Here is a 25759-nt window from a genome sequence, read left to right on the forward strand (position 1 = left end):
CATGGTTAGTTAGAAGTTTTAACTATCATGACAGGAAGATCCAAGTGTTCAGAATTCTGAAGCGTGATGACAGAGTAGAGCATAATAGTTCCCATTGAGAGGCATCATCGTCAGTGATGAAAGTACCAGTGACAATACGAGGATAATACTGATTGGTTAGGAATATATTGTCTGAGATTGTGCAGACAGATACAGGTGAGATTTTCAAAAGCAACTGAAACAGAGAAAACCAGAAAAACAGAATTCTTCAACGAGAAGCTCGTGGTTAACTAATAAATTAATACATGCAAAATGCGGCAACCTTTTGTGTGAATATGTTTAAAGATATTGAAAAGCTCAGTCACCTCCAGCAATAAACGGATTAAAGAAAAGGTTGTTATTTAGGTGTGTTTATTTTTGGATATACACTGCACCATGACCTTTAGTGCTTGCAGTTTTCAGATCTACACCTATGGCCATCATCAACACTGAAATCATGTACATGTGCGGCAAAGTCATGAACATTCAAAGCAATTTACAGCTTTATCTATCATGAATCTTAATCACCATACTATGAACTAAGTTTACAGAAATTGTTGAACCAGTCAGAAATTGTCTTGCAAATCAGATCAAGTCTCGCAACTTTTTTTCTAAAAAATAGTTTTATAATTTAGTACAAAGCAAATGTTCTGTTTCAGTATTTAGAATAATCAGTGAGTGGTTCAAAAGGGTAGATAACAATCTTGTCTGACTGGTTCCTGTACCTTATTAGTCTCTCTAGATTGGATCATCACTACAAATTTGTTGTATTTTAAAAATTCCAAGCATCAAACAGCTATTCATATTCTAATGCAGGAAATGAAATAGTCCATACATCGAGGACACAATTACTCGCACTTTTAGATTTCTTACTGAAATTCAGTCCCATTAGGAGGCGTGCAATCTGTGTGGTTTGTTCTTTTCAGTCAAAAGATAGCTTTGTGTGGATCTTGATGGTCTGACAAATATACTGTCTACTGTTTCCAAGTCACCGTCTTTATCTACAGGTTGCAGTGTCGAATGCACCATCTCTATTACCGCCAGGAAGACTGAAAGAAGTGCCAAAATTGCTCCAAACAAATATAATTTGACCATTTTTGAATTTGGTCTCTGTCCTGCAATAATTGCTTTAAGCAAAGCCACCAAGATACTACTGGCACTGTCCATCATGTCTGTGTGTAATTCAAAGTTGATTCAGTTCTTCAGATGATTTTAGAAACGTCTACAAAAAAATACATTGGTTAATTAACCAATCTAGTGTTGAAATTTCGAGGCCAAACAATGATTCTGAACAGATGCTGTGAACATTGCTCTGTTAAATGCAATCATTGAAACTTGCTGCAGAAGGATATACAAACACCTAGCCTTAATCCTTAGCTATCAAATCTTAATAGTGCACCCTTGACTGGTTCACCTTGCTCCAATGCTAACTCTGCTAGACTGTCTTCGTAACGTTTCTCAGCTTGAGTTTAAATATAGTTGGATAAATCACCAAGTAAAAGTTTCTAGGGAGCAGCGAAGTTGGTTTCCAGGATTCAGCAGAAAATTATAAACTCCAGAAAGAATCTATCAATGTGAATTAAGGATTGAAGTTAGTTCTCCATGTTAAAAGCAGAGTGTCCTGCCTTTGTAAAGTGGGATGTGGAGCCCTGCAACAGCGCGCTGAATAATTGATAGCTCACATTACCCCCTTTGTCTTAATATTCTATCCACTTTTTAAAAAATCCCCACCGGAGATACAAGTCTCTCAAATACTCACCCAGAGTAGGAGGGATGTAAATGCAGTCAGCTTCAATTAAAGCCCCCAAGCGCATCCTTCTATTGGGTGAAGCAACTCAGTTTGGAAAGAGAAGCCCTTGGTTTTATGCTCTGTGATTGGTACTCGCTGGAATAACCAAGCCCAGCTTCCCTACTGCATCAAATGCTGTTGCTGGGGAATCCAATGGCCAGGGATCCTATGGCTCAGATCCAGGGATCCAGGCTCTGGGGGTTTTGAGGCTTAGAACCGGGGGTCCAGACGCTGAGATCCGGCCTTTGGCGGTCCAAGGACTGAGATCCGGGCGTCCAGGCCCCGAGGGTCCTGGGGCTCAGATCCGGGGGTCCTTGGACTGAGATCTGGGGCTCCAGGGGCTGAGATGCACTGGTCTGGGCTCCGGGGGTCCTGGGGCTGAGATCCAGGGATCCAGGCTCCGGTGGTCCAGCAAATGAAATTCGGGATCCTGGCTTCAGGGGTCCTGGGACTGATATCCAGGGGTTCAGGCTCTGGGGATCCTGGGGCTGAGATCTGGGGGCCCAGGCTCTGTGGGTCCTGGGGCTCAGATTCGGGGGTCCAGGCTCCAGGAATGCTGGGGCTGAGGTGCTGGGGTCCAGCCTCCGGGGATCCTGGGGCTGAGATCCGGGGGTCCTGCCTCTGGGTGTTCTGGGGCTCAGATCTGGGGGTCCAGGCTCCGGGGGTCCAGGCTCCGAAGGCTGAGGTGTCGGGGTCCAGACTCCGGATGTCCTGGGGCTGAGCTGCTGGGGCTGGGCTGCCGGGCTGCTGGGGCTGGGCTGCCGGGGTCCTGGGTCTGAGCTGCCGGGCTGCTGGGTCTAAGCTGCCGGGGTCCTGGGTCTGAGCTGCCGGGCTGCTGGGTCTAAGCTGCCGGGGTCCTGGGTCTGAGCTGCCGGGCTGCTGGGTCTAAGCTGCCGGGGTCCTGGGTCTGAGCTGCCGGGCTGCTGGGTCTAAGCTGCCGGGGTCCTGGGTCTGAGCTGCCGGGCTGCTGGGTCTAAGCTGCCGGGGTCCTGGGTCTGAGCTGCCGGGCTGCTGGGTCTAAGCTGCCGGGGTCCTGGGTCTGAGCTGCCGGGCTGCTGGGTCTAAGCTGCCGGGGTCCTGGGTCTGAGCTGCCGGGCTGCTTGGGTCTAAGCTGCCGGGCTGCTTGGGTCTAAGCTGCCGAGCTGAGCTGCCGGGCTCCAGGCTCCGGAGCGGCTCTAGTTGCTACTTTTCTCCAGTGCACTCACTCTGACTCGCGCTGTCCACCCGGGACCAATCACAAGCCAGTACCCATCCGTCCTACGTCATCCTTTGTGACCAAGGCTGACCATTGACCAATCACCTTGCCCACTGCATTGTGATGTCAGATAACCCCCTCCCACAGACTTGTAGCGATTTTCAGTCCGTGCATTCCATTCATTTCCAACGGGCAAATCCCATTCACTTGTCCGTGTCAGTGAAACACAGAGCACTGCTGGGTCAGGAAGACCTAGTAGTCATGATGTGGAGATGCCGGCGTTGGACTGGGGTAAACACAGTAAGAAGTCTGACAACACCAGGTTTAAGTCCAACCGATTTATTTGATAGTAAACTCGCAAGCTTTCGGGGTTTGCCCCATTCGTCAGGTGAATGGAGAGTTCTGGCCTTCTTACTCAGGAAGACCTATACAGCCACTTCAATATGTAGGTAGAAAATGCTGGAAAATCTCAGCAGCTCTGACAGTATCTGTGGAGAGAGAACAAACTGTAACCTGGTGTTGTGAGACCTCTTACTGAGAGAACAGAGCCAATGTTTCCAGTCTGGATGGCCCCAAAGTATGTTATGGACCTCAACAACATCCCAGCTGTGCTCCTGATTTGTGCTCCAGAACTAAGCATGCCCCAAGCAACGCTGTTCCAATTGCTTCTCTGCCTTTTGGATAAGATCTAGTATCGACATGCTGCAATTGTTTGAAATCATGAGATTACACTGAGGCTTCATTTGAAGCAATTTTTTAAAGCGGCATCTCCGCCTTTTGGCTAAGATGCAAAGGCAAACGAGCCTTGAAGAAGGTGCAATGCCTGCTCCAGTCAGCTTGGATCATGTAGATCAAGCCCAAGACAGGAAGTGAAAGGCCTATCTTGTCAGCTTGGAGCTGGAATGCCTTGCTGAGACTTTGAATTGGACTTTGATTAGATTGAATTGGGTATATAAACAAAAAAAATACAGATACCACGCAGGCATCTATTCAACAATATGGATCAGTGCTCAGTACGTCCTGTCCACAGAAAGCAGGACAAATCCAATCCAATCCATCAGTCTATTCTCAGTCATAAAGAAAATGATGGTAGGTGTCATTGACAGTGCGATCAATGCAGCACTTAATCAACCTGCTCACCAGTGATCAGTTTGGATGCTGGTAAGGCCACTCGCACCCCCCCCCCCCAGATCTCATTACAACCTTTGACCAAATATGAACTAAAGAGTTGAGTTCAAGAGGGGAAATGAGAATAACTACTCTTAACATCAAGGCAGCACTGAACTGGGCACGGCATCAGGATGTGACACAATTAAAGACAATTGGAATCAGGGGAAAACATCATCCAGTATGGAGCCATACACAGCAACACAACATCACCTTCAAAATCCTCCCCGAATCAGAAGTTGGGAATTTTGTGGAGAATAACTCACCTCCTGACTCCCCAAAGCCTGGCCACCATCTACAAGGCACAAGTTAGGAGTGTGACGAAATGCTCATCACTTGCCCTTTCAGCAACATTACCGCTGTTTGTGCTGACATGGGCCCAAATTTGTGCCACAGCTGAGAGCCTTAGTGACATGGTAAAAATGGCAGGACTCTTTGGAAAGCCAAAGTCCCAGGCCAAACATGGCATTTCCCATTTTCGCGGGGATGGGATCAGAGGAAAGATGAGTGTTGTGCATGCACAGTTCACAGAGGCAGTTGGCCATTTAAATCTTCAGTTGCCTTCAATGAAATCAGATTTTGGCAGTCTGTCTGGAAGGTGAAAGGCGCAGAGCAGACCAGGACTGAGAAGATGAGTTCTTGGTGCACTTTCCAGTGGAAAGTGTAGGTACTCCCTTCGAAATCTGGAGGTACCCCCTTCGAAGTCCGGAGGTACCCCTGTAGAGTTATCTATAATGTGTTTATCGGCCCAGAGATGTCAAGGATTTAACCCCCATTGCCTTCTCCTAACCCAAGGGTTTGGGAAAGTGGGGCTGTGAGTCCGCCAGGGCAATTTTGCATTGCCCCCCCCCCCACCCCTCAACTGACTATTGTACCCAGGGAAAAGGAAAAAAAATTATGCTTTAGAATTACACACTGCGTTTCATCTGAGGGATCATAGAAGATGAGTATGGGAGTGTCTCACATAGAGGCCATAGAAGACAGTCAAAATTAATATAACCAGAGTCCAAAGGGAGGGTGAAGATCAGGAGGAATGGGCTACAGCACGAGCAGCAGGATGGAGAAGGAGAGGGAGGACAATCAGCTTCTAACCTATTGGCAGGCTGTAAAGCTGCACACCATCATCACAGACAGTCACATACTGGTAATCTCCATAGCCATCTACTGAGCTTGAGTGAGTAGACTGAACAACCCTAGTCCAGGTTGTCATTTCATTCTTCACCCTTTTACTCTATAATGACAACATGAATTTATGATACCTTCATTTATAAAGCATGCAGAGGTAATGCTCTTCAATCTGTCTGTGTATCATAATGAATGTTCACATGTGTTTATCACAGCACTCACTCATATCAGTTTATCATACTGCTGTTCACATCTGTGTATCACAGTGCCCGGTCACATCTAATTATCACAGTGCCCGTTCACATCTGTCTATCACAGTGCCCGTTCACATCTGTCTATCACAGTGCCCGTTCACATCTGTGTATTGCAGTGCCCGTTCACATCTGTCTATCACAGTGCCCGTTCACATCTGTGTATCACAGAAACTGTTCACATCTATCACAGTGCCTGTTCACATCTATGTATTACAGAGACTGTTCACATCTGTGTATCACAGTGCCTGTTCACATCTGTGTATCGCAGTGCCTGTTCACATCTGTGTATCGCAGTGCCTGTTCACATCTGTGTATCGCAGAGACTGTTCACATCTGTGTATCGCAGAGACTGTTCACATCTGTGTATCACAGTGCCTGTTCACATCTATCGCAGTGCCTGTTCACATCTGTGTATCACAGTGCCTGTTCACATCTGTGTATTGCAGAGACTGTTGACATCTGTGTATCACAGTGCCTGTTCACATCTGTCTATCACAGTGCCTGTTCACATCTGTGTATCACAAAGACTGTTGACATCTGTGTATCACAGTGCCTGTTCACATCTGTGTATCACAGTGCCTGTTCACATCTGTGTATCGCAGTGCCTGTTCACATCTGTGTATCACAGTGCCTGTTCACATCTGTCTATCACAGTGCCTGTTCATATCTGTGTATCACAGAGACTGTTCACATCTGTGTATCACAGTGCCTGTTCACATCTGTGTATCGCAGAGACTGTTCACATCTGTGTATCACAGTGCCTGTTCACATCTGTGTATCGCAGAGACTGTTCACATCTGTGTATCATAGTGCCTGTTCACATCTGTGTATCGCAGAGACTGTTCACATCTGTGTATCACAGTGCCTGTTCACATCTGTGTATCACAGTGCCTGTTCACATCTGTGTATCGCAGAGACTGTTCACATCTGTGTATCACAGTGCCTGTTCACATCTGTCTATCACAGTGCCTGTTCACATCTGTGTATCACAGTGCCTGTTCACATCTGTCTATCACAGTGCCTGTTCACATCTGTGTATCACAAAGACTGTTCACATCTGTGTATCGCAGTGCCTGTTCACATCTGTGTATCGCAGTGCCTGTTCACATCTGTGTATCGCAGTGCCTGTTCACATCTGTGTATCGCAGTGCCTGTTCACATCTGTGTATCGCAGTGCCTGTTCACATCTGTGTATCGCAGAGACTGTTCACATCTGTGTATCATAGTGCCTGTTCACATCTGTGTATTGCAGAGACTGTTCACATCTGTGTATCACAGTGCCTGTTCACATCTGTGCATCACAGTGTCTCTTCACATCTGTGCATCACAGTGCCTGTTCACATCTGTGTATCACAGTGCCTATCCGCAGCTGTTTCTGATGCAGTCAAATGGGTTGCTTACACAGATGAACCTCAAAGTTGAACCAGAGGAATGTGCCATATCTTGCACCTTATCTGCAGCATGCAGATGTGAACCTTCCCATGGATCTCTGTATTTATGAGCCAAGCTACTCTCCTTGCTGGATTGCAGCAGGTTCACGAAACCTTTCCTAACACTGTCACACTCTGTGATAGACCCCTGTGGCCTCACCACTGTTGCAATCTCAGTCCATGCCTTCCTGGTAGCAGCAGCAGGCGGTTTTTGATGACCAGCTGGGTACATGATTTATCTTCTCCTTTGAACTTCCTCTGCTAAAGTTTGTAGGTCTTGATCTGAGAATTGTGAGGCAGCCAGGCCCTTTCCCTTTCTTGCAGCTCCCTTATCATCATCCTATTAATGAGAATGCGAGGTGAAAAGGGACATGAGCAAATCAGAATACAGCGCTCCAAATAATGTTTGTGTACATACATGCTCTAACTATTTACATCAATTCTTCTGTAAATACAGCTCACAGTGTGATTGAAAGGCGCCGATCATATGCTTGGGGCCATAAACGGGGCAGGATTCTACATCCTCACTCGTCCCAAAACCATGAAATCCTGTCCTTGCTCCTTGCCTGCTCCGGGGTAATAAAATTCCGGCCAGGTTGTGGTTTTCACTCCAAGGTGACACATTGTGTTCAAGGGCAACAGCCTTGATGGCTACTCTGTCTTATTCAGACTGTGCTTGATCAGACTTCAGATTGTTAGAATCAATCATTAAAGAGGTTATAGCTGGGCATTTAGTAAACCACAAGGTAATTGGGAAGAGTTCTTTGAAGATATAACGTGTGTTGTGGATAAAGGAGAACCTGTAGATGGACTGGACTTGTATTTCCAGCAAGCATTTGATAAGATGCCAAATCAAAGGTCATTGCAAAAAAATAAAAACCTACATTGCAGAGGATAACATTGAAGATTGGCTGGCAGAAACCAGAGAGTATGGATCAACGGCTGATACACAGCATGTGTCCAGTGGAGTTTTGCAGGTGTCTGTGTTGGGGTCTCAACCTTTTACAATTTACATTGATGACCTAGATGCAGGGAATGACGGCATTGCAGCTAAAGTTTCAGATAACACAAAGATATTTAGGAAAGTAGGTTGTGAGGAAGACATACGGAGCAGATTTCACTGATGCCAGCGAGAATGGGGAATTTGGCATTCAGCCAAAACTCCATTCACTGCAGTGAAACCACAGAATCCGACATGAGTTCAAAGAATTCCACCCACAGAGTTTTCAGATAGATATAAATAGGTTTAGTGAGTGGGCAAAAATCTGGTAGATGGAGTATAATGTTGGAAAATGTGAAACCATTCATTTTGGCAGGAAAAGTAAAAAAAGCAGAGTATTGCTTAAATGGAGACTGGCTACAGAATGTTGAGGTGCAGAAGGATATCAGTGTTCCCACCAATGAGTCACAAAAGGTTAGTACGCAGAAGTCAGTGGCAGACTCTTTGTAAGAATGGGAAATTTGGCCTTCTAACCCAAACTCCATTCACTTTCTGTAAAACTGGGAAATCCCAGCCAGAAATGAGGCCGTAAGATTTTGGCCACAGTTTGCAGTTTTAGTCTCCTTATTTAAGGGAGGATGTAAATGCATTGGAGGCAGTTCAGAGGAGGTTTACTAGATTGATACCTGGAATGAGCAGGGTGCCTTGTGAGGATAGGTTGGAAAGGCTGGGCTTGTTCCCACTAGAATTAGAAGAGTGAGGGGTGACTTGATTTAAGTAAATAATATCCTGAATGGTATCGACAAGGTGGATGTTGAAAAGACGTCTCATGTTTAGGGTGAGCCCAGAGCTGGGGGGCATTGTTTTAAAATTAATGGTTGTCCTCATAGGACAGAAATGAGAAAAAACATTTTCTCTCAGAAAGGTTGTGTGACGTTGGAAATCTTTGCATCAGAAGCAAGATCACTGAACATTTTTAAGGCCGAGGGAGATAAATTCTTGCTGGGTAAGGGAATCAAAGATTATTGGGGGTAGGTGGGAATGTGGAATTTAACACAAACTGATCAGCCATGATCCTATTAAATGGGGGAGCAGGTTCAATGGGCCGAATGGCCTACTTCCATCCTATTTTGCATGTTCATAAATGGGAGAGACCTGGTCAAGGATCCACAGCGTGGGTGCATTCAGAGGTAAGTGTCAATAGGACAAGTGGATGGGATAATGAGCATGGCAATATTTCATCCACTGTGTCTAGCCAGCTTACTAAATTACCGCGTATATCAGCACTAAGTAATAGTGGCAAGATAATGCCACTTGAGGACTACGTTTTGCAAATCCACTCAATCATTTAATTCAGTGAAATTCTGATAAGACAGCTAAAAGGACAATTCTCCCATATGGAAATCCCAGGTTGGGCCATCCATTCTAGAATAATCTAACATTTGGACAATATTTGCAGCTTTGACACTCACCCGACAACCCAATAACATCTCTAAAGGTTGGGATGTACAGTATTGAGGACTTACTCCTCAGCCAGACAATTCAGAAGGGACACTTTTTATATTCCACCGAGTTGCCTAACCTTCACCAGGCCTGTCTCTAACCTCTTCCCACTACCTCTGGGCTCACCCACCCAGACTTCAAATCCAGCCCCACCCCCTCCCACTCTGTTGTGTTTATGATATTCTTATGATTGCCTGCCTGACCAGACAATTTCCCATCCTCTCCTCAAGGCATTCGCTTGCTACTGCGCTACACTTTAACACGCCGTGCTTGCTCTCTGGTGCTTCATACACGTTCAGTTCAAGGAGGCAGTGGTTCAAGAAAGCAGCGCACTACCATTTTCCCACAGACAATGGGCAATAAATCCTGGGACACCCACATCTCAAACAAATTTATTAAAAAGTGGCTATTGTTAATATATGGCTTTTGGCACTGAATGGTGATATGCCATGGATTTTCAAATCAGTTAAGCGAATGCCAACTTTTTTCACCAAACCTTCGCATCCCTCAAAACCTGGGAAATGAAGAGCAGGAATGGCACTCTTAGCCCCTCTGTCTCAGGGAGGGACAATTCAGCTAAGACTTGATACTGAACTAAGCACTTGATACCACAGTGGAAAATTTGTGTTTCTTTGTAAATTGCAAAACAGGTAAATTAAAAATTGTTCTCTATATAATTATTTGCACTTCGTATATGCTACATACTAGAAATCTGAAATATTTTTTCTATGAGTACTTAGAGTCATAGAGGTTTACAGCATGGAAACAGGGCCTTTGGTCCAACTTGTCCATGCTGCCCTTTTTCTAAACCCCTAAGCTAATCCCAATTGCCTACTTTTGGCCCATATCCCTCTCTACCCATCATACCCATGTAACTACCTAAGTGCTTTTTAAAAGACAAAATTGTATCTGCCTCTACTACTACCTCTGGCAGCTTGTTCCAAACACTCACCACACTCTGAAAAAATTGCTCCCCTGGACACTTTTGTATTTCTCCTCTCTCACCTTAAACCTATGCCCTCTAGTTTTAGACTCCCTGACCTTTGGGAAAAATATTGATTATCTAGCTGATCTGTGCCCCTCATTTTTTTATAGAGCTCTATAAGATCACCCCTCAGCCTCCTACGCTCCAGAGAAAAAAGTCCCAGTCTATCCAGCCTCTTCTTGTAACTCAATACAACAAGACCCAGTAGCATCTTTTCTGCACTCTTTCTAATTTAATAATATCCTTTCTATAAGAGGGTGACCAGACCTATACACAATATTCCAAGTGTGGCCTTACCAAGGTCTTGTACAATTTCAATAAGATATTCCAACTCCTGTATTCAATGTTCTGACCAATAAAACCAAGCATGCCTTCTTCACCACTGTCTACCACTTTCAAGGAGCTATGAACACATACCCCTAGATCTCTTTGTTCTGTAACTCTCCCCAACGCCCTACCATTAACTGAGTAAGTCCAGCCCTGGTTCAATCTACCAAAATGCATCACTTTGCACGCTTGAAAGGAAGAATTCAGTGCTCTTCAGATTTGTTTATTGATTATCATTTCTGATCATACAGGAAGTGCCCAATTGATACAGTGCAGGAGCTGTCAATATTCCACCACCTCACAGCACAAAACCACAGCCTTCACCAGAAACTAAATTTTCAGATATTGGAAGAAATTACTTTTAATTAAAGGTCACATTATGAAAAGATATCAATTGGTAAACATAGCATGAGAATTTTTCTCCAAAAGTGATTTTCATTTTAAATTGCCAGAATCACGATGTTGAGTTTAGTAGATGTACTTGTGTTATCAGCTGTTATTTTTTATTTTCACAATCTTGGCATGTGCAAGACTTGATGGTGACATATTCGACTGTCTTTCTTTTTCCATTTTTACAAAGTAGATTCACTGGCATTTTTTCAGTCTTTGATTCACGGCAGCACTGGCAATATTGGTTCATGCGGTGTTTTTTGAAGTCATATCTGGAAAAATAATCAGTAAATAAGATGCTGGACAAATTTAATAACCAACCCATGCAATTTTTAGTCATCAAGGCTCCTAAGCAGCCCCTCCCAAATGTGTGATTTCTCCACCTAGAAGGGCAAAGGAAATAGATACATGGGAACACCACCACCTACAAGTGCCCCTCCCAAGTTACACATCATCATGACTTGGAACTATATTGCCATTCCTTCATTGTCACTGGATCAAAATCCTGGAACTCCCTCTCTAACAGCACCTACACCAGATGGCTCACAATGTTTCAAGAAGGCATCCCAGCAACACCATATCAAGGGCAATTAGGAATGGGCAACAAATGCTGGCTTATCCAGCAACACACCCCTTAAAACATATAACTATGTTGAAAAAGAATAAAGTAAACCTGTCTCTTGTGCAATTGTTAAAAAAGAATATGACTGTCAGAATCCCAACCCTCAACAAGTCCTGCTCACCCATCATCCATGTACTCGCTGACTCATATTAACTCCAGATCTGCCAACATCTAATTTTAAAATTCTCGTCACTGTGAGCAGTTCTTTCCATGGCCTCATCCCTTCCCATCTCCATACCTCTGCCAGTCCTATTACCTCTAAGATTTCTGTTCTCTACCAGTTCTGACTTCTTGTGTATCCCTGATTTCCATCACTCCATTACTCAGCTGAGGAAGACCTAAACTCTGGAATTCCACCTTCTGCCATTTCACTTCTCTCTCCTTCAAGTCACTTTTTTAAAAAAATTATCCATGGGATTGGGTGTTGATGGCAGGGCCAACATTTATTGCCCATCCCTGAGGGCATTTAAAAATCAACCACATTGCTGTGATCTTCAGTCACAGCCAAACCAGATAAGGACAGTAGATTTTTTTCCCTAAAGGGCATTAATGAATGAGGTGGGTTTTTATGACAATTGACAATGGTTTTACGGTCAACATTAGACTTTTATTTCCAGACTTCCTTCAAATTTCAGATTTCACCATCTGCTATGGTGGGATTTGATCCCAGGACCCCAGGGTCTCTGGATTACTAGTCCAGCAACAATACCACTACACCACTGCCTCCTGCTTTTGGTCCCCTGTCCTAATATCTCTTCATGCGACTTGGGTGTCAAACCAAGCTTACTGATAAAGACAGAAGTTAAAAAGGTGGAAATTTTAACTTCTAGTTGAGAAACGTGAACAGATTGTCATTGACTTCAATTAGAGTAGTGGAGGAAATGCCCCTGTCTACATCGTAAAAAGTCTGACAACACCAGGTTTTAGTCCAACCGATTTATTTGATAATACTCACAAGCTTTCGAGGGGACTGCCTCGTCCCCTCGAAAGCTTGTGAGTATTATCAAATAAATCGGTTGGACTAAAACCTGGTGTTGTCGGACTTTTTACTGTGTTTACGCCAGTCCAACGCTGGCATTCCCACATCCTGTCTACATCAACAGGGATAATGTAGAAACAGTCGAAGGCTTCAAGTTTTTAGATGTCCAGATCGTCAACAACCTGTCCTGGTCTCCCATGCCGACACTATAGTTAAGAAAGCCCACCAAAGCCTCTACTTTCTCAGAAGACTAAGGAAATCTGGCATGTCAGCTACAACTCTCATCAACTTCTATAGGAAGCATTCTTTCTGGTTGTATCTCAGCTTGGTATGGCTCCTGCTCGGCGCAAAACTGCAAGGAACTACAAAAGGCCGTAATGTAGCCCAATCCATCACGCAAACCAGCCTGCCATCCATTGATTCTGTCTACGCTTCCTGCTGCCTTGTAAGGACCTCACACTCCCTGGGTATATTCTCTTTCATCTTCTTCCATTGGGAAAGAGACATAAAAGTCTGAGGTCACACACCAACCGTCTCAAGAACTGCTTCTTCCCTGCTGCCATCAGACTTTTAAATGCACCTACCTCACATTAAGTTGATCTTTCTCTTCACCTTAGCTATGATTGTAGCACTACATTCTGTACTCTCTCATTTCCTTCTCTATGAGTGGTATGCTTTGTCTGTATAGCACGCAAAAAACAATACTTTTCACTGTATACTAATACACGTCATAATGATAAATCAAAGCACAATTTGAGTGGGCTAACAGGAGGCTTGAACAATTTTAACAGCCAGGCTTCATCAATGAACCAACATCTGATTTTAACCCAGTGCAGGAAGGAGGCCAGTGGAAAAAGGTGAACAACAAGTCCTCTGCCAGATCCAAGGAAAATCCAGGGATAGATAACCTAGATAGCACTGAAGAGTGGCTACTAAGGGTGCAAGGTGTCTACTTCATCTTAATGGCTTTCATTGAGGAGAATCTTATCCCCCACCAGCCGGCAAAGCATTCATTCGTTACTTATTAAGTCAAATGACTATGAAAGCAAGGAAAGAAAAACTATATTTTGCCATAGTCAGATATAACAACAGATATATTGGCTTTTCCTGATAGAAAAGTAGATTGTCACAGAGGGAATGTACATCATGAGGTGAAATAATTTCAATGAGGTGAAATAGTTTAATTCTATGGGTCCAAGTTGGATATGAGCTCAGAATTCAGATGTAAAATATGGACTTTTAATGCACTACCATATTTTCATTCACAGTTTAAGATATCAAAACTCTACTTACCGAGTTGCTGATGCACAAAACCCTTGACATTGAGTTGCTTCAAAACTTGCTTCACAATATCCTCTTCTGATTGTTTCATTGAATTTATGAACTTTGCAAACAGCTAAAGTGGGGGGAAAATAAATTACAGCACAAGTTAGAACAAAGAAAGATTATGTAATCTGCTGCATCAAATTTGTCTTCTTTTATTTCTTGTTGAATTAATAAACCATTTCTTTTTCACATCTCAGCATTATGCTAGGAAGATCTGAGTTAATACAATATACTGATGGGTCATAGCGAAGGGCAATTGGTAAGGTTGCAGGTTTGTCACAGGATTCCTGGATCCTTTGATTTTGTTGTATTTTCACTACTTTTGTTTTACAGAGCAGGATTGCACATTCTCCCTATGTCTGCGTGGGTTTCCTCCAGGTGCTCTGGTTTCATCTCACAGTCCAAAGATGTGTGGGTTAGGTGGATTGGCCATGCTAAATTGCCCCTTGTCAGGGGATTAGCAGGGGTTATGGGGATAGGGCAAGGGTGGGATTGTTGCCTTGGGCCAAATGGCTTCCTTCTGCTCTGTCAGGAATTCTATGATTAGAGCAGAAATCCCACTGGAATGGTGCAAACTTGGGGGGTAGCAGTTAATTGGGTGTTACAGCAAATTATGCTACAGCTTGTCTAATACTTTGCTGACTTTGCAAAAGACAAACATGCACTTAATCAGAGGGAAAGGAGACTGCAATGAGTGGAGGAACAGCAAGCACCATTGATAAGGCATGAAGGCAAAACTCCTGGGCAAACATTAATCTGAGGAAAGATCCCAATAATCACAGGGAGTACGACTATGCACTGCCGAAGAACGGACAACTGTGCCATTAATTAATGGAAGCCCATGTGGTACAGGATGCAGGATTAATGTTCCGAGTTGTATGGATCTATAGACCACAATAAGCTTGCTTTATGAAAGGCATTGGAATACAGGATCTGAAGATTCATTGCTTTAACCTAACCTAGATCACTGAACATCGAGATAACAATGTCCTCCAAAACTGGACATCATGGAAGAGAACAGAAGCAGCCTATTGGCAGGTGTGATAACAGTCTATGCCATTACATGAACCTATCCAATTTCAGCACCACCTGTGAATGTATTGAGCTCACAATACCTGCAGCAAAAAGGGACGTTGATGCCAATGAAGGTACATTTTGGTTAATTAAAAGCAGAGGTACCATACCTTCTGTATCCCCTAAAATCACTAACTAATTAATGGTGGTACATCAACTGGACCAATTTGACATGCTCAAATTGCTAATATGGCATCAAGAAACACATTGAACAAGTACACCACTAATATTGTTAACATATCCAAGTGTCTCGTGACTTTTCATTGTTGAAAACAGAAACTGGCTGATGTACAAAATGATGTAGCAAAATTGATGACTTCTGTTACATCCCTTGGGTGTCTAGAAGACACCTGAAAATGCATCTAGCAACATATTGAAATACATTACGTAGACACACAATTTGAAATATGGTCAATTTGATAAAATACTAGCAGAGGAGAAGTGATGATGAGCCCAAGCCCCAGAGAGGAGATGACGGGTGGGATTTTCCAGCCATGCAAGTCCCACAACCAAAATTCCTGCCGGAGGTCAATGGACATTTAAACGGTCCGCCAAATATTCTGTCCCGCCTGCTACGATTCCCGTAGCGAGGGGAGGAAACTGGAAAATTTAGCCCAATTTCTCAGCGGTGAAAGGGAGTTGTAAAACCTGAGAGTCTTGTTTGAACAAAATGTTGAGAATAGGGATTAATTTGTACCAGATGGAAAGAAATGTAACCTTTCTGTAATAGCCGCAAGGTGCAACAAGAACTCGGCAGAGGAAAACTAAATGAAGTAACTTATTGTGAAACAAACTTTATAGAGAACAGAATGATGAATGTGATTTCACTCTCCAACTCCCAGGCTGAGGGACATCCCACTCCTGGGCCCAAACTCTCCACTGCAATAGGCTCAGGTTCACATGCTCCTCTGCAATAGGCCCACTGAGCTACGTGGCCCGTGATCGCTCACCCATTAAAGGAGCCACACTACCATATTTCACTTTAAAAAATTAGAAGCACATTTATCCTGGATTCTCCTGATTGGGGTGGCACAGTGGTTAGCACTGCTGCCTCACAGCACCAGGGATCCGGGGGTTCAATTCCGCCCTTGGGTCACTGTCTGTGGGGACTCTGCATGTTCTCCCTGTGTCTGTGTGGGTTTTCTCCAGGCGCTCTGGTTTCCTCCCACAGTCCAAAGATGTGTGGGTTAGGCTAACTGACCATGCTAAATTGACTCTCGTGTCAGGAGATTAGCAGGGTCAATATCTATAGGGCTACAGGGATAGGGCCTGGATGGGACTGTGGTCAGTGCAGTCTTGATGGGCTGAATGGCCTCCTTCTGCACTGTAGGGAAGCTATGGGATACTACAATGCCATAATCTGAGCAGAAGATTGGAAGAAAGTTTTTGCCAAAGTGACAGCGGCTGATCAGAGGGAAATTCTTGGCAGCAATTTCTATAAACTGAGGTTTGTCCCTTGTTTAAATCATCTTTGTTTGTGCGGAACTGCTCCATTTTTACATATCAGTAACTTTCAATAAATACTAAAGCAAAGAACAATCAATCTTCATGTAAACACATTAAATGGATACCTTCAAATTTTTCGCATGTAAAACAGCAACGATCGATATAAACTCTCTCGTGCTAAAAATAATCAATAAAATATTGAATCATTAATATAGAATATGTTGTTCCTTAAATAGAAACAGCTTATGATGAAAACAAGTTCCTTTTTAAAGCACTGTCATGTGTAAACTTGCAACCATAACATTTACAATATTAGATAACCTTCTTTAAACTGAATAAATTAAATCCACAAAATATATTTTTATGCTGTAAAATATCAATAGGCATAAAGTGCATTTTATGATACATCTGATATAATCTCTGGAATTAATATTTTATTCACTCTTATATCAAGTACCGTAACTGAAAAGTTTTAATGGGTTCATAATGAGTTTTAAATAACTTATTCATATTATAATGACAGTGATTGAAGTGTACATTTGATTTGATCGAGGATAGGAAACTTTATTGAAGGAAAGCAAGAACAATAATAGTCAATTTAATCAAAATGCTGAACCTAATTATAATCTACTGTATGACCACAAGTTAATTTGTTTAATAGAGGTGAATCTGGTCTAAGCTAATGAAACAGGCAAGGCTTGGGCAGCACAGTGATTAGCACCGCTGCCTCACAGCACTAGGGACTCGAGTTCAATTTCCAGCTTGGGTCACTGCCTGTCTGTGTAAAGTCTGCACGTTCTCCCCATAGTCTGCGTGGGTTTCCTCCGGGTGCTCCAGTTTCCTCCCACAGTCTGAAGGACATGCTGGTTAGGTGCACTGGTCATGTTAAATTCTTCCTCAGTGTACCTGAACAGGTGCTGGAGTGTGGTGATTAGGGGATTTTCACAGTAACTTCATTGCAGTGTTAATGGAAGCCTACTTGTGGCAATAATAAATAAACTTTGCGATGAATCCTCAGCTGATTTTTCAAGCCACCAATTTTTATTCCCCTTTGACCTGGAGACAGTGAGACTGGGAAACAAAGATTCTGAACTATTATCCTGTGAATTTTAATGGACAGTTTGGACACTAACATAAAGACTGTTTATTTGTTGCATGCCTGTCTCCTGTTGTTACACAGACCAGTTTAAAATATTTTTCCTGTCTGTAGGTGGTGAGGAGATTCTGAGAGTGTGAAACGAAAGTAGCTACTGCCACTAACTGGTGAATTTGCTAATAGAAGAATTAAATTCTGAATATAAAAATGCTCTGGCTGTCTCAAGACAGTAAGAAGTCTCACAACACCAGGTTCAAGTCCAACAGGTTTATTTGGTAGCAAACACCACTAGCTTTTGGAGCACTGCTCCTTTGTCAGATAAGTGGGAGTTCTGTTCACAAACAGGGCATATAAAGACACAAACTTAATTTACAGAATACTGATTGAAAGGCGAATCTTTACAGCTAATAAAATCGTAAAGATACACACAATGTGAGTGGAGAGAGCATTAAGCACAGGTTAAAGAGATGTATATTATCTCCAGACAGGACAGTTAGTGAGACTTTGCAAGTCCAGGCAAATCATGGGGGTTACAAATTGTGAGACATGAACCCAAGATCCCGGTTGAGGCTGTCCTCATGCGTGCGGAACTTGGCTATCAGTCTCTGCTCAGCGCTGTCGTGTGTCGTGAAGGCCACCTTGGAGAACGCTTGCCCGAAGATCAGAAGCTTTGTAACCCCCACGACTTGCCTGAACTTGCAAAATCTCACTAACTGTCCTGTCTGGAGATAATATACATCTCTTCAACCTGTGCTTAATGCTCTCTCCACTCACATTGTCTGTATCTTTAAGATTTTATTAGCTGTAAAGATTCACATTCCAATCAGTATTCTGTAAATTGAGTTTGTGTCTTTATACGCCCTGTTTGTGAACAGAACTCCTGCTTACCAGACGCAGGAGCAGCACTCCGAAAGCTAGTGGCGTTTGCTACTGAATAAACCTGTTGGACTTTAACCTGGTGTTGTGAGACTTCTTACTGTGTTTACACCAGTCCAATGCCAACATGTCCACATCATGTCTCAAGACACCGAGTCCTTTGCCATATTACATTAAATGAACATGGTTCAGGGTTCTGGAAAGTACATATAAATGAAGGAGCATAATTTAATATTGAAGTGAACTCAATAGTAAAGTGATCAACACATACTTCAGGGCAGCTTTCATCCCGATTGCAGGTTTTATTTCTGATGACAACTCCGTACAAAGTACATGCATACGAGAGGCAGGGATCATTGGCATCTTCCCATATTTCGCCCTTCTGCAAACAAAAATCACACAAAGAACATAATGAGATACGAGAGATTTCATTCCTAAGCCTCATTCCGTCAATCAACATGAACCTGTTTTGTGTTAGCCGTGGTGCAAAATGTTTATTTTTAACCATGTACCTGCTGTAATCTAAATACAACACTTCACCTATTCTGTTTTACAACAGCATATTTACAGTACAAATTGATTAAGGTAAAAACAACCCGACCCTGATATTATTGGCCATGTCTTGCCTATAGACATTCATTGCTCCAGGCTGCCACATGGCCAACTTTCGGTGTTTAGCCATCAGCATGACTTGGCACACAACAAACGCAGGTCAGTCCTTCCATGTTGTTGCTCCAGGAATTAATGATAGATTGAGGTTTGTGGCTGGAGGCTGACCTCCCATTGCTGCAAAGCTGCTGGTTGCCAGGCCCCCAAGATTTAAGTCTGCATTGGAGTCCCTGAACGGGAAAGTTTCACTGGAGGGTCCTGGTCATTTCTTAAAAATCATTCATGTGACATGGGCATCACTGCTGGGCCAGCATTTGTTGCCCATCCCTAGCTGCCCTTGCACGGCAGTTTAGAGTCAACCACATTGCTGTGGCTCTGGAGTCACATGTAGGCCAGACCAGGTAAGAATGGCAGATTTCCTTCCTTGAAGAACATTGGTGAACCAGATGGGTTTTTCCAACAATCAACAAAAGTTTCATGGTCATTAGTAGATTCTTAATTCCGGATTTTTTTTTGCTGAATTCAAATTCCACAATCTGCTGTGGCAGGATTCGAATGCGGGTCCCCAGAACATTAGCTGAGTTTCTGGATTAATTGTCTAGTTAATATTAATAATTCCACTAGACCACAGCCTCCCCCATTGGATCCAGGCCTGAACACAATACCCTGAACCAGTTTCCTAATGTTTCCTGAACTCATTTCCTGGGAATGAGTGCTCCTTAGTCATTTTCAAATAAAAATGGGGTGGAAGGGTTGAGAACAACCCAGACTGGATGAATTGGCTAAAATTTACTCCAATCATTTCAGATTGTGTTTTGTTTCGCCTAAAAATAGTTAAAGTATGCAAATATTATCACACTTCCCATCGTTGTGACCTTAAACAGCAGAAATATCTGGGGGAGCACAGTTTTTCAAGGGTATTTCCCCTTTTAATAGGAAAAAATAACCATTACTTTCCTCAATCTTTTCATAGATCCCTACAGTTCAGAAGTGAACCATTCGGCCCATTGAGTCTGCACCAACAACAATCCCACCCTAGCTACATAAGCCCATGTATTTACCCTGCTAATCTCCCTGACACTAAGGGGCAATTTAGCATGGCCAATCAACTTAACCTGCACGTCTTTGGACTGTGGGAGGAAACTGGAGCACCCGGAGGAAACCCACGCAGGCACAGGGAGAACGTGCAAACTCCACACAGATAGTGACCTGAGACCAGAATTGAACCCAGGTCGCTGGGGCTGTGAGGCAACAGTGCTAACCACTGTGCCGCCCCTATTTAAAGAAATATATTATTGGCTGAGGTTTCCCTCCTCATTATTCTGCTCGGATGCCATCAATACATGAAACATCATTGTGGACATGTAAGTCAAAGCTGTGTGAACATTTGTTGTCACAAATAGAAACCTAATCGATTGTTACTCTCCCCAGGAACTATAGCATTAGGTGCCAGCCTGTTCACATGGTTTTCTAAAATTGAACACTTCCCAAGTGGCCTGGCATATAGAGAAACCCTGCTTAATGGCATAAATAGCAGCAATGAAATGGATCTTTCTAAAAAATAAGGAAGCCAAAGGAATTCAAAGTAAATCTATTATTGTCTTCAATTAAAAGTATGAGGGAATATTTTCAACATACATTTTAAGAGAGCACCTACACTTTCTATGAATGAGTTGAAATTGTACTATGGCAAAATTAATAACGATTCAGTCCTTTTCCTTAATCATTTATGAAAGTTTTGAACCATTTAAATAAAAATTAAACACAAATTGTGAAGAGACTTCATTTGTTTCTTTGTTGCCAATATTAAACAGCATAATTTCATCCCAAACAGATCACAATTGATTCAAATCTGTTGTTTGCAGCACTGATAAACTCAGCAGGTTTCCTGTACTTTTGTAAGATGGAGCTTTAAGCATTTCTCAAAATCATTATTTGAATCCTATTTGCCGCAATTCATTGCAGAAATTAAAAAGGTGCTCAAGTTTTAATAGAATTATTTGTATAAAAAAAGCAATCATAGAAAAATATAGTGCAGGAGGCAGCCATTTAGCCCATTGTGCCTGCGCTAGCTTTCAGTAGATCTATGCAATTGATCCTTGTTGTTTTCCCACAGTATTGTTTTCCCTTTGAGTATTTATCAAATTATCTTTTGAATGTTATTATTAAGCCTGTTTCCACCAAATAAATCATAGAATCCTACAGTGCAGAAGGAGGCAATTCAACCTATCGAGTCTGCACTGACCACAACCCCAGCCAGGCCCTAGCCCCATAAGTCCATGTAATTACCCCAGCAGGTCCTCCTGACACTAAGGGGCAATTTAGCATGGCCAATCCACCTAACCCGCACATCTTTGGACTGTGGAAGGAAACCAGAGCAGCAGGAGGAAACCCACGCAGACACAGGGAGAACGCAACACAGACCATGACCCAAAGCCAGAAATTGAACCCGGGTCCTTGGCGCTGTGAGGCAGCAGTGCTAACCATTGTGCCACCATGCCGCCTCTATAAGGAATAGAAAAAATGTATTGCTCTAGATTAAACACCCTAGCTTGCAATTATTTTCTGTATACTCTTCACCTGAAGTAGGTCTGATCTTCATTCCTGTAATTCAGCAATTCCTCTTTTAACCCCTTGCACCTTTTGGTCGGACCCTCCTATGTGCTTGTCGCCTCTTGATTACATTCCCCAGATAATTTTTGATTAAATCCAATTCATTTTCAAACACAACTGCTCCCAATCCCTTTCCTCATTTTCAGTCAGACTCCCATCAGGAAAGGGATGGTTAAGCTTATGGCTCTTAGCCTAATCAGGTATTCTGGCGTATTAATCTCAAAAGGCAATTCATTGGGTGGATGGTAGCACAGTGGTTAGCACTATTGCTTCACAGCTCCAGGGACCTGGGTTCGATTCCCGACTCGGGTCACTGTCTGTGTGGAGTTTGCACGTTCTCCTCGTGTTTGTGTGGGTTTCCTCCGGGTACTCCAGTTTCCTCCCACAGTCCAAAGGTGTGTGGGTTAGGTTGATTGGCCATGCTAAAATTGCCCCTTACTGTCCTAAGATGCTTAGGTTAGAGGAATTAATGGGTAATAATGTGTAGGGATATGGGGGTACGGCCTAGGTGGGATTGTGGTCGGTGCAGACTCGATGGGCCAAAGGGCCTCTTTCTGCACTGTAGGATTCTATGATTCTATGAATATCTGATCTAATGTACAGATCTCTTCGGAGAGCGGATGTCAGAGCTTTCGACGACTCACCTTCCTTTGATGTCCTAGTTGGTCACGACAAACTAGAAAAGCAGAAGAGTTAATTACCAAATAATTCTTTATGTTACGCACACAACAAATATGATTTATCATTAAACTAGTGACCCTCCTATAGTCTTGCTCAATTAATGAGAAAAAATGCTCATCTATTTTAATAGCAATAGTTCAAAAAAGGCTGAGGGAGCTTATGTTGCCAACACTGGAGCAAGTAAGAATATCAGTGTTTTACAATGTAATCCACCAACATGTGCACTGTGACATTACTGTCACCAATTCAAGGATCTTCATATATTAAATTTTTGACAGGCTTACGTAAATAATTAGCTATTAGCTGCAAACCCAACTCACAAACATAATGTGCTGCCTGTGGGTTTAACAAGAGCCAAGTGGGACTTCCCACTGGGGAGGAAGTCCACCATCAGGAGCTGTTGGCCAATCTGATTGGCGGCTCCAGGCCAGCAGCACCAACAGTGGATTAGTGGTCGCTGGCAGTACTGCAAGAGGAAGTGGGAGAAGGTCTTTGGATCCCCAAAGCCGACAAGTCCAGGGCCTTGGGCAGAAAGGGTTTAGACAGGTGAGGTAGAGGGGTGGGCAATGAGAGGGTGGGGAGGTTGGATCTAAGGCTGCAGGGGGATAGGAAGATTTGGGAGGGTTGCAGGGGGTGGGGGAGGAGCGATCTGCAAAGGTCAGCCCCCAAATATCAAACTGCACCTCCCTCTCCTTTCCATTCTATGAATGAGTTTTTTTTAAAATTGGGCAGCCCACTCCTGTCCAGCTGCTCAAGCCAAATGGTTGATGGCATGGGCAGTGTATTAGGTTTAGCTCAGTTGGTTGGACAGCTGATTCACAATGCAGAGCAGAGCCAGTGAGTTCAATTCCCGTACCAGCCAAGGTTACTCATACCCCAGGGCCTGTCTTTTCAACCCTGCCCCTTGTCTGAGGTGTGGTGATCCTCAGGTTAAAATCACCACCAGTCAGTTCTCCCCCCCTCATAGGGGAGAGCAACTATGGTCAACTGGGACTGTATCTTTTTATTATCAGGGTCCAATTTGGACTTGTTAACAGTGGCCTTTTTGCAAATGAAAACAGATTAATGTCTACATGAAAAACAAAATAAAATACCCTACCTTGACAAGTAGAAAGACATTTGGATTTGTCTTCAGATAGGATCAGTCCATCTGGACAAAAGCAGCCTTCCTCAGGGGGAGAGAATGACGCGCCAACAATCATCGTGCTGCAGAAACAAAAGCTTTGATTTATTTTCCAAAATCAGAATTGCAGATTTAACTTAAAATTATTTTGATCAAAGTTATGTTTGAAACCTCGTGGGTCCCTTAATCATATCATTAAGGGACTATTAAAAACGCTGAGAGATGAGCTATCTGCTGAATGCTCCCCCCTTGCCACCAATCTCACCACCGTGAAAATAGCCTGGATGGTGGAATGCCACTGGCACACATACTGGCAGTGTAAAATTCTGCACCCGCCCACCTTTGTTCCCAGCCTGGCAGGGACTAAAAATCCTGCCCAAGGTATCTATGAGGAAATAATTGCCTGTAACTATAGTGCAGTCTCTGGCAGAGTGGTCTCCCTTTTGCTACAAGGTCTCTTTTTTTCTCTCCATCTTCTCTCAAAAATGCTGAGAGACAAACTCTGTGTTCAAATATGCGGACAACATACTCACTCATTTGTGCATTGATCGTCTTTCTTGCTTTGACATGGCTTGTACGTCAAACCTGGATCGCAGCTATAATCTTTAGAATGAAATAAAGTATTAGATACAAACACGGGTAAAATATCCAACTACAAAAGCAGTGACTTTGAACATAGTATCATCAAACAAAGCACTGTGAACGTTGGCTATAGCTTAGCTGGTCTGACAGAATCTAGTTTCTAATGTGAATGGTTTTAACACTAATGTAGGACAACAAGCTCTGAAATAAATTGTAGGTTTAGCCTAAGCAAAATTACAAAATAGGTTTCCCAGCAATGCAGAATGAACAGCAGCAGATAGTTTGGGTTGAATTTTCAGACACAATTCAGAAGGCCGCTCTGTGGTTCAAATGGGGGTCAGAATCTCAGATTGTGTGGACAACAATCACTCCTCCCTTGACAAGTTGACTAATTAGTGGGTAGACGACACAGGCTCACTGTCCAATTAAGATGTGGACTCTGAGAAATGGAGAACCAATAAGACTTTGGCTTTCCAACGTTGAAGCAGCGGCAAATCCCAAAATGGACTTTTCCAACATTTTGAAAATTATAAAATGGTCGTTGTGGCAAGATCACAACAGTGGGGTTGGGGTCTGCGGGGAATGGGGAGAGGATAACCCCTCCACGTGTCAGCTCGGACCTTGCTGCTGCTGCTGCTGCTGAATCTAGGCAGGCGCTCCGTGGAGTGCTTCACCGTTCCCCCCCTCCAGTCTACCGTCACCAAGCTGCCCCTGGCCTGTGCAGCAACTTGGAACATGGCTCCCTCTCAATTAGGTCTGTAATTCATTCAAGAGCCTATCTGCTGAATGCCCTCCACCCAGCCACTAATCCGGCCTCCACGAAAATAGCCTGGATGGTGGAATGCCACTGAGGTATGTGAAACTCTGCACCTGCCCACGTCCGTTCCCAGCACCAGCATGGGCTAAAAATCCTGCCCAAGATGTCTATGAGGAAATAATTGCCTGCACCTTTAGTCAGGCAGGTTGGTCTTCCTTTTGCCACAATGCCTCTTTTTTCTCTCTATCCATTTTCTCTCAAAGGATTAATTACGTGTGGACACTTTGTACAGACACAAACTAGGGGCACTTTGGCATTGGGAATTGTGAAATGTTGAGCTGGTTTTCTGTTCTGTTGAGGACAGAATCAATGTCAGAAACAAAAGTTCAACTACGCAGATGTTTATCACTGCATTTTTTTTTAACTCATTCACTGCTGAAGATGTAATTTGACCAGATGTTAATTCTATCTACCAGTCCAGAGAAGTTAGCGAGGATCATTAGCAGTTGTGCATGTTGTAGCTATAGAAATGCTGCATAATAGCACTTTGCATTAATTAATTCACAACAGAATCATAAGCATATAGTGCAAGTTGGGTCAAATTTCTATATGACACTTGAGTGTTAGTTTACAAGGAACCATTCTCAGATTCCTTGTACATTTCAATGATTATATAACAGGGATATAATAGCCTCAAGATTGATTTGCCAAGGCTATGTTGAATGTGGACCATTAAGCAACAGGGTTTACCTGGGATGGAATGAAGGTCAACAATCCTGATTGCAGGCCTGTTCGGGAATGAAGCTGTCATTCAGCCTGTTTCAGCTTCATTCTATGTTCAAGCGATACAGG

General features: G+C 43.3%; 1 protein-coding gene and 1 long non-coding RNA gene across 2 annotated transcripts in view; both read right to left on the reverse strand.

Annotated features, from left to right (window-relative positions):
- Positions 1-373: 373 nt before the first annotated feature.
- Positions 374-2516, reverse strand: LOC145355339 (uncharacterized). Its single transcript, XR_013888963.1, has 2 exons — positions 1778-2516; positions 374-1240 (listed from the first exon to the last, which is right to left on the reverse strand). It is a non-coding gene; the product is annotated as an uncharacterized LOC145355339 (long non-coding RNA).
- Positions 2517-16663: 14147 nt separating this feature from the next.
- The window catches only part of LOC145355602 (mucin-5AC-like), a 111502-nt gene continuing 102406 nt past the window's right edge, over positions 16664-25759 (reverse strand). The window contains exons 43-46 of the mRNA XM_080207851.1: positions 24102-24171; positions 19945-19975; positions 18814-18924; positions 16664-16747 (exon numbers count right to left, since the gene is read on the reverse strand). Of these exons, the coding sequence (XP_080063977.1) occupies positions 16664-16747; positions 18814-18924; positions 19945-19975; positions 24102-24171 (296 nt within the window). The remainder of the gene's footprint in view (positions 16748-18813; positions 18925-19944; positions 19976-24101; positions 24172-25759) is intronic.

The sequence above is a fragment of the Carcharhinus amblyrhynchos genome, chromosome 19 (assembly GCF_965287045.1).
Source record: "Carcharhinus amblyrhynchos chromosome 19, sCarAmb.v2.hapA, whole genome shotgun sequence".
NCBI classification, from domain to species: Eukaryota; Metazoa; Chordata; class Chondrichthyes; order Carcharhiniformes; family Carcharhinidae; genus Carcharhinus; species Carcharhinus amblyrhynchos.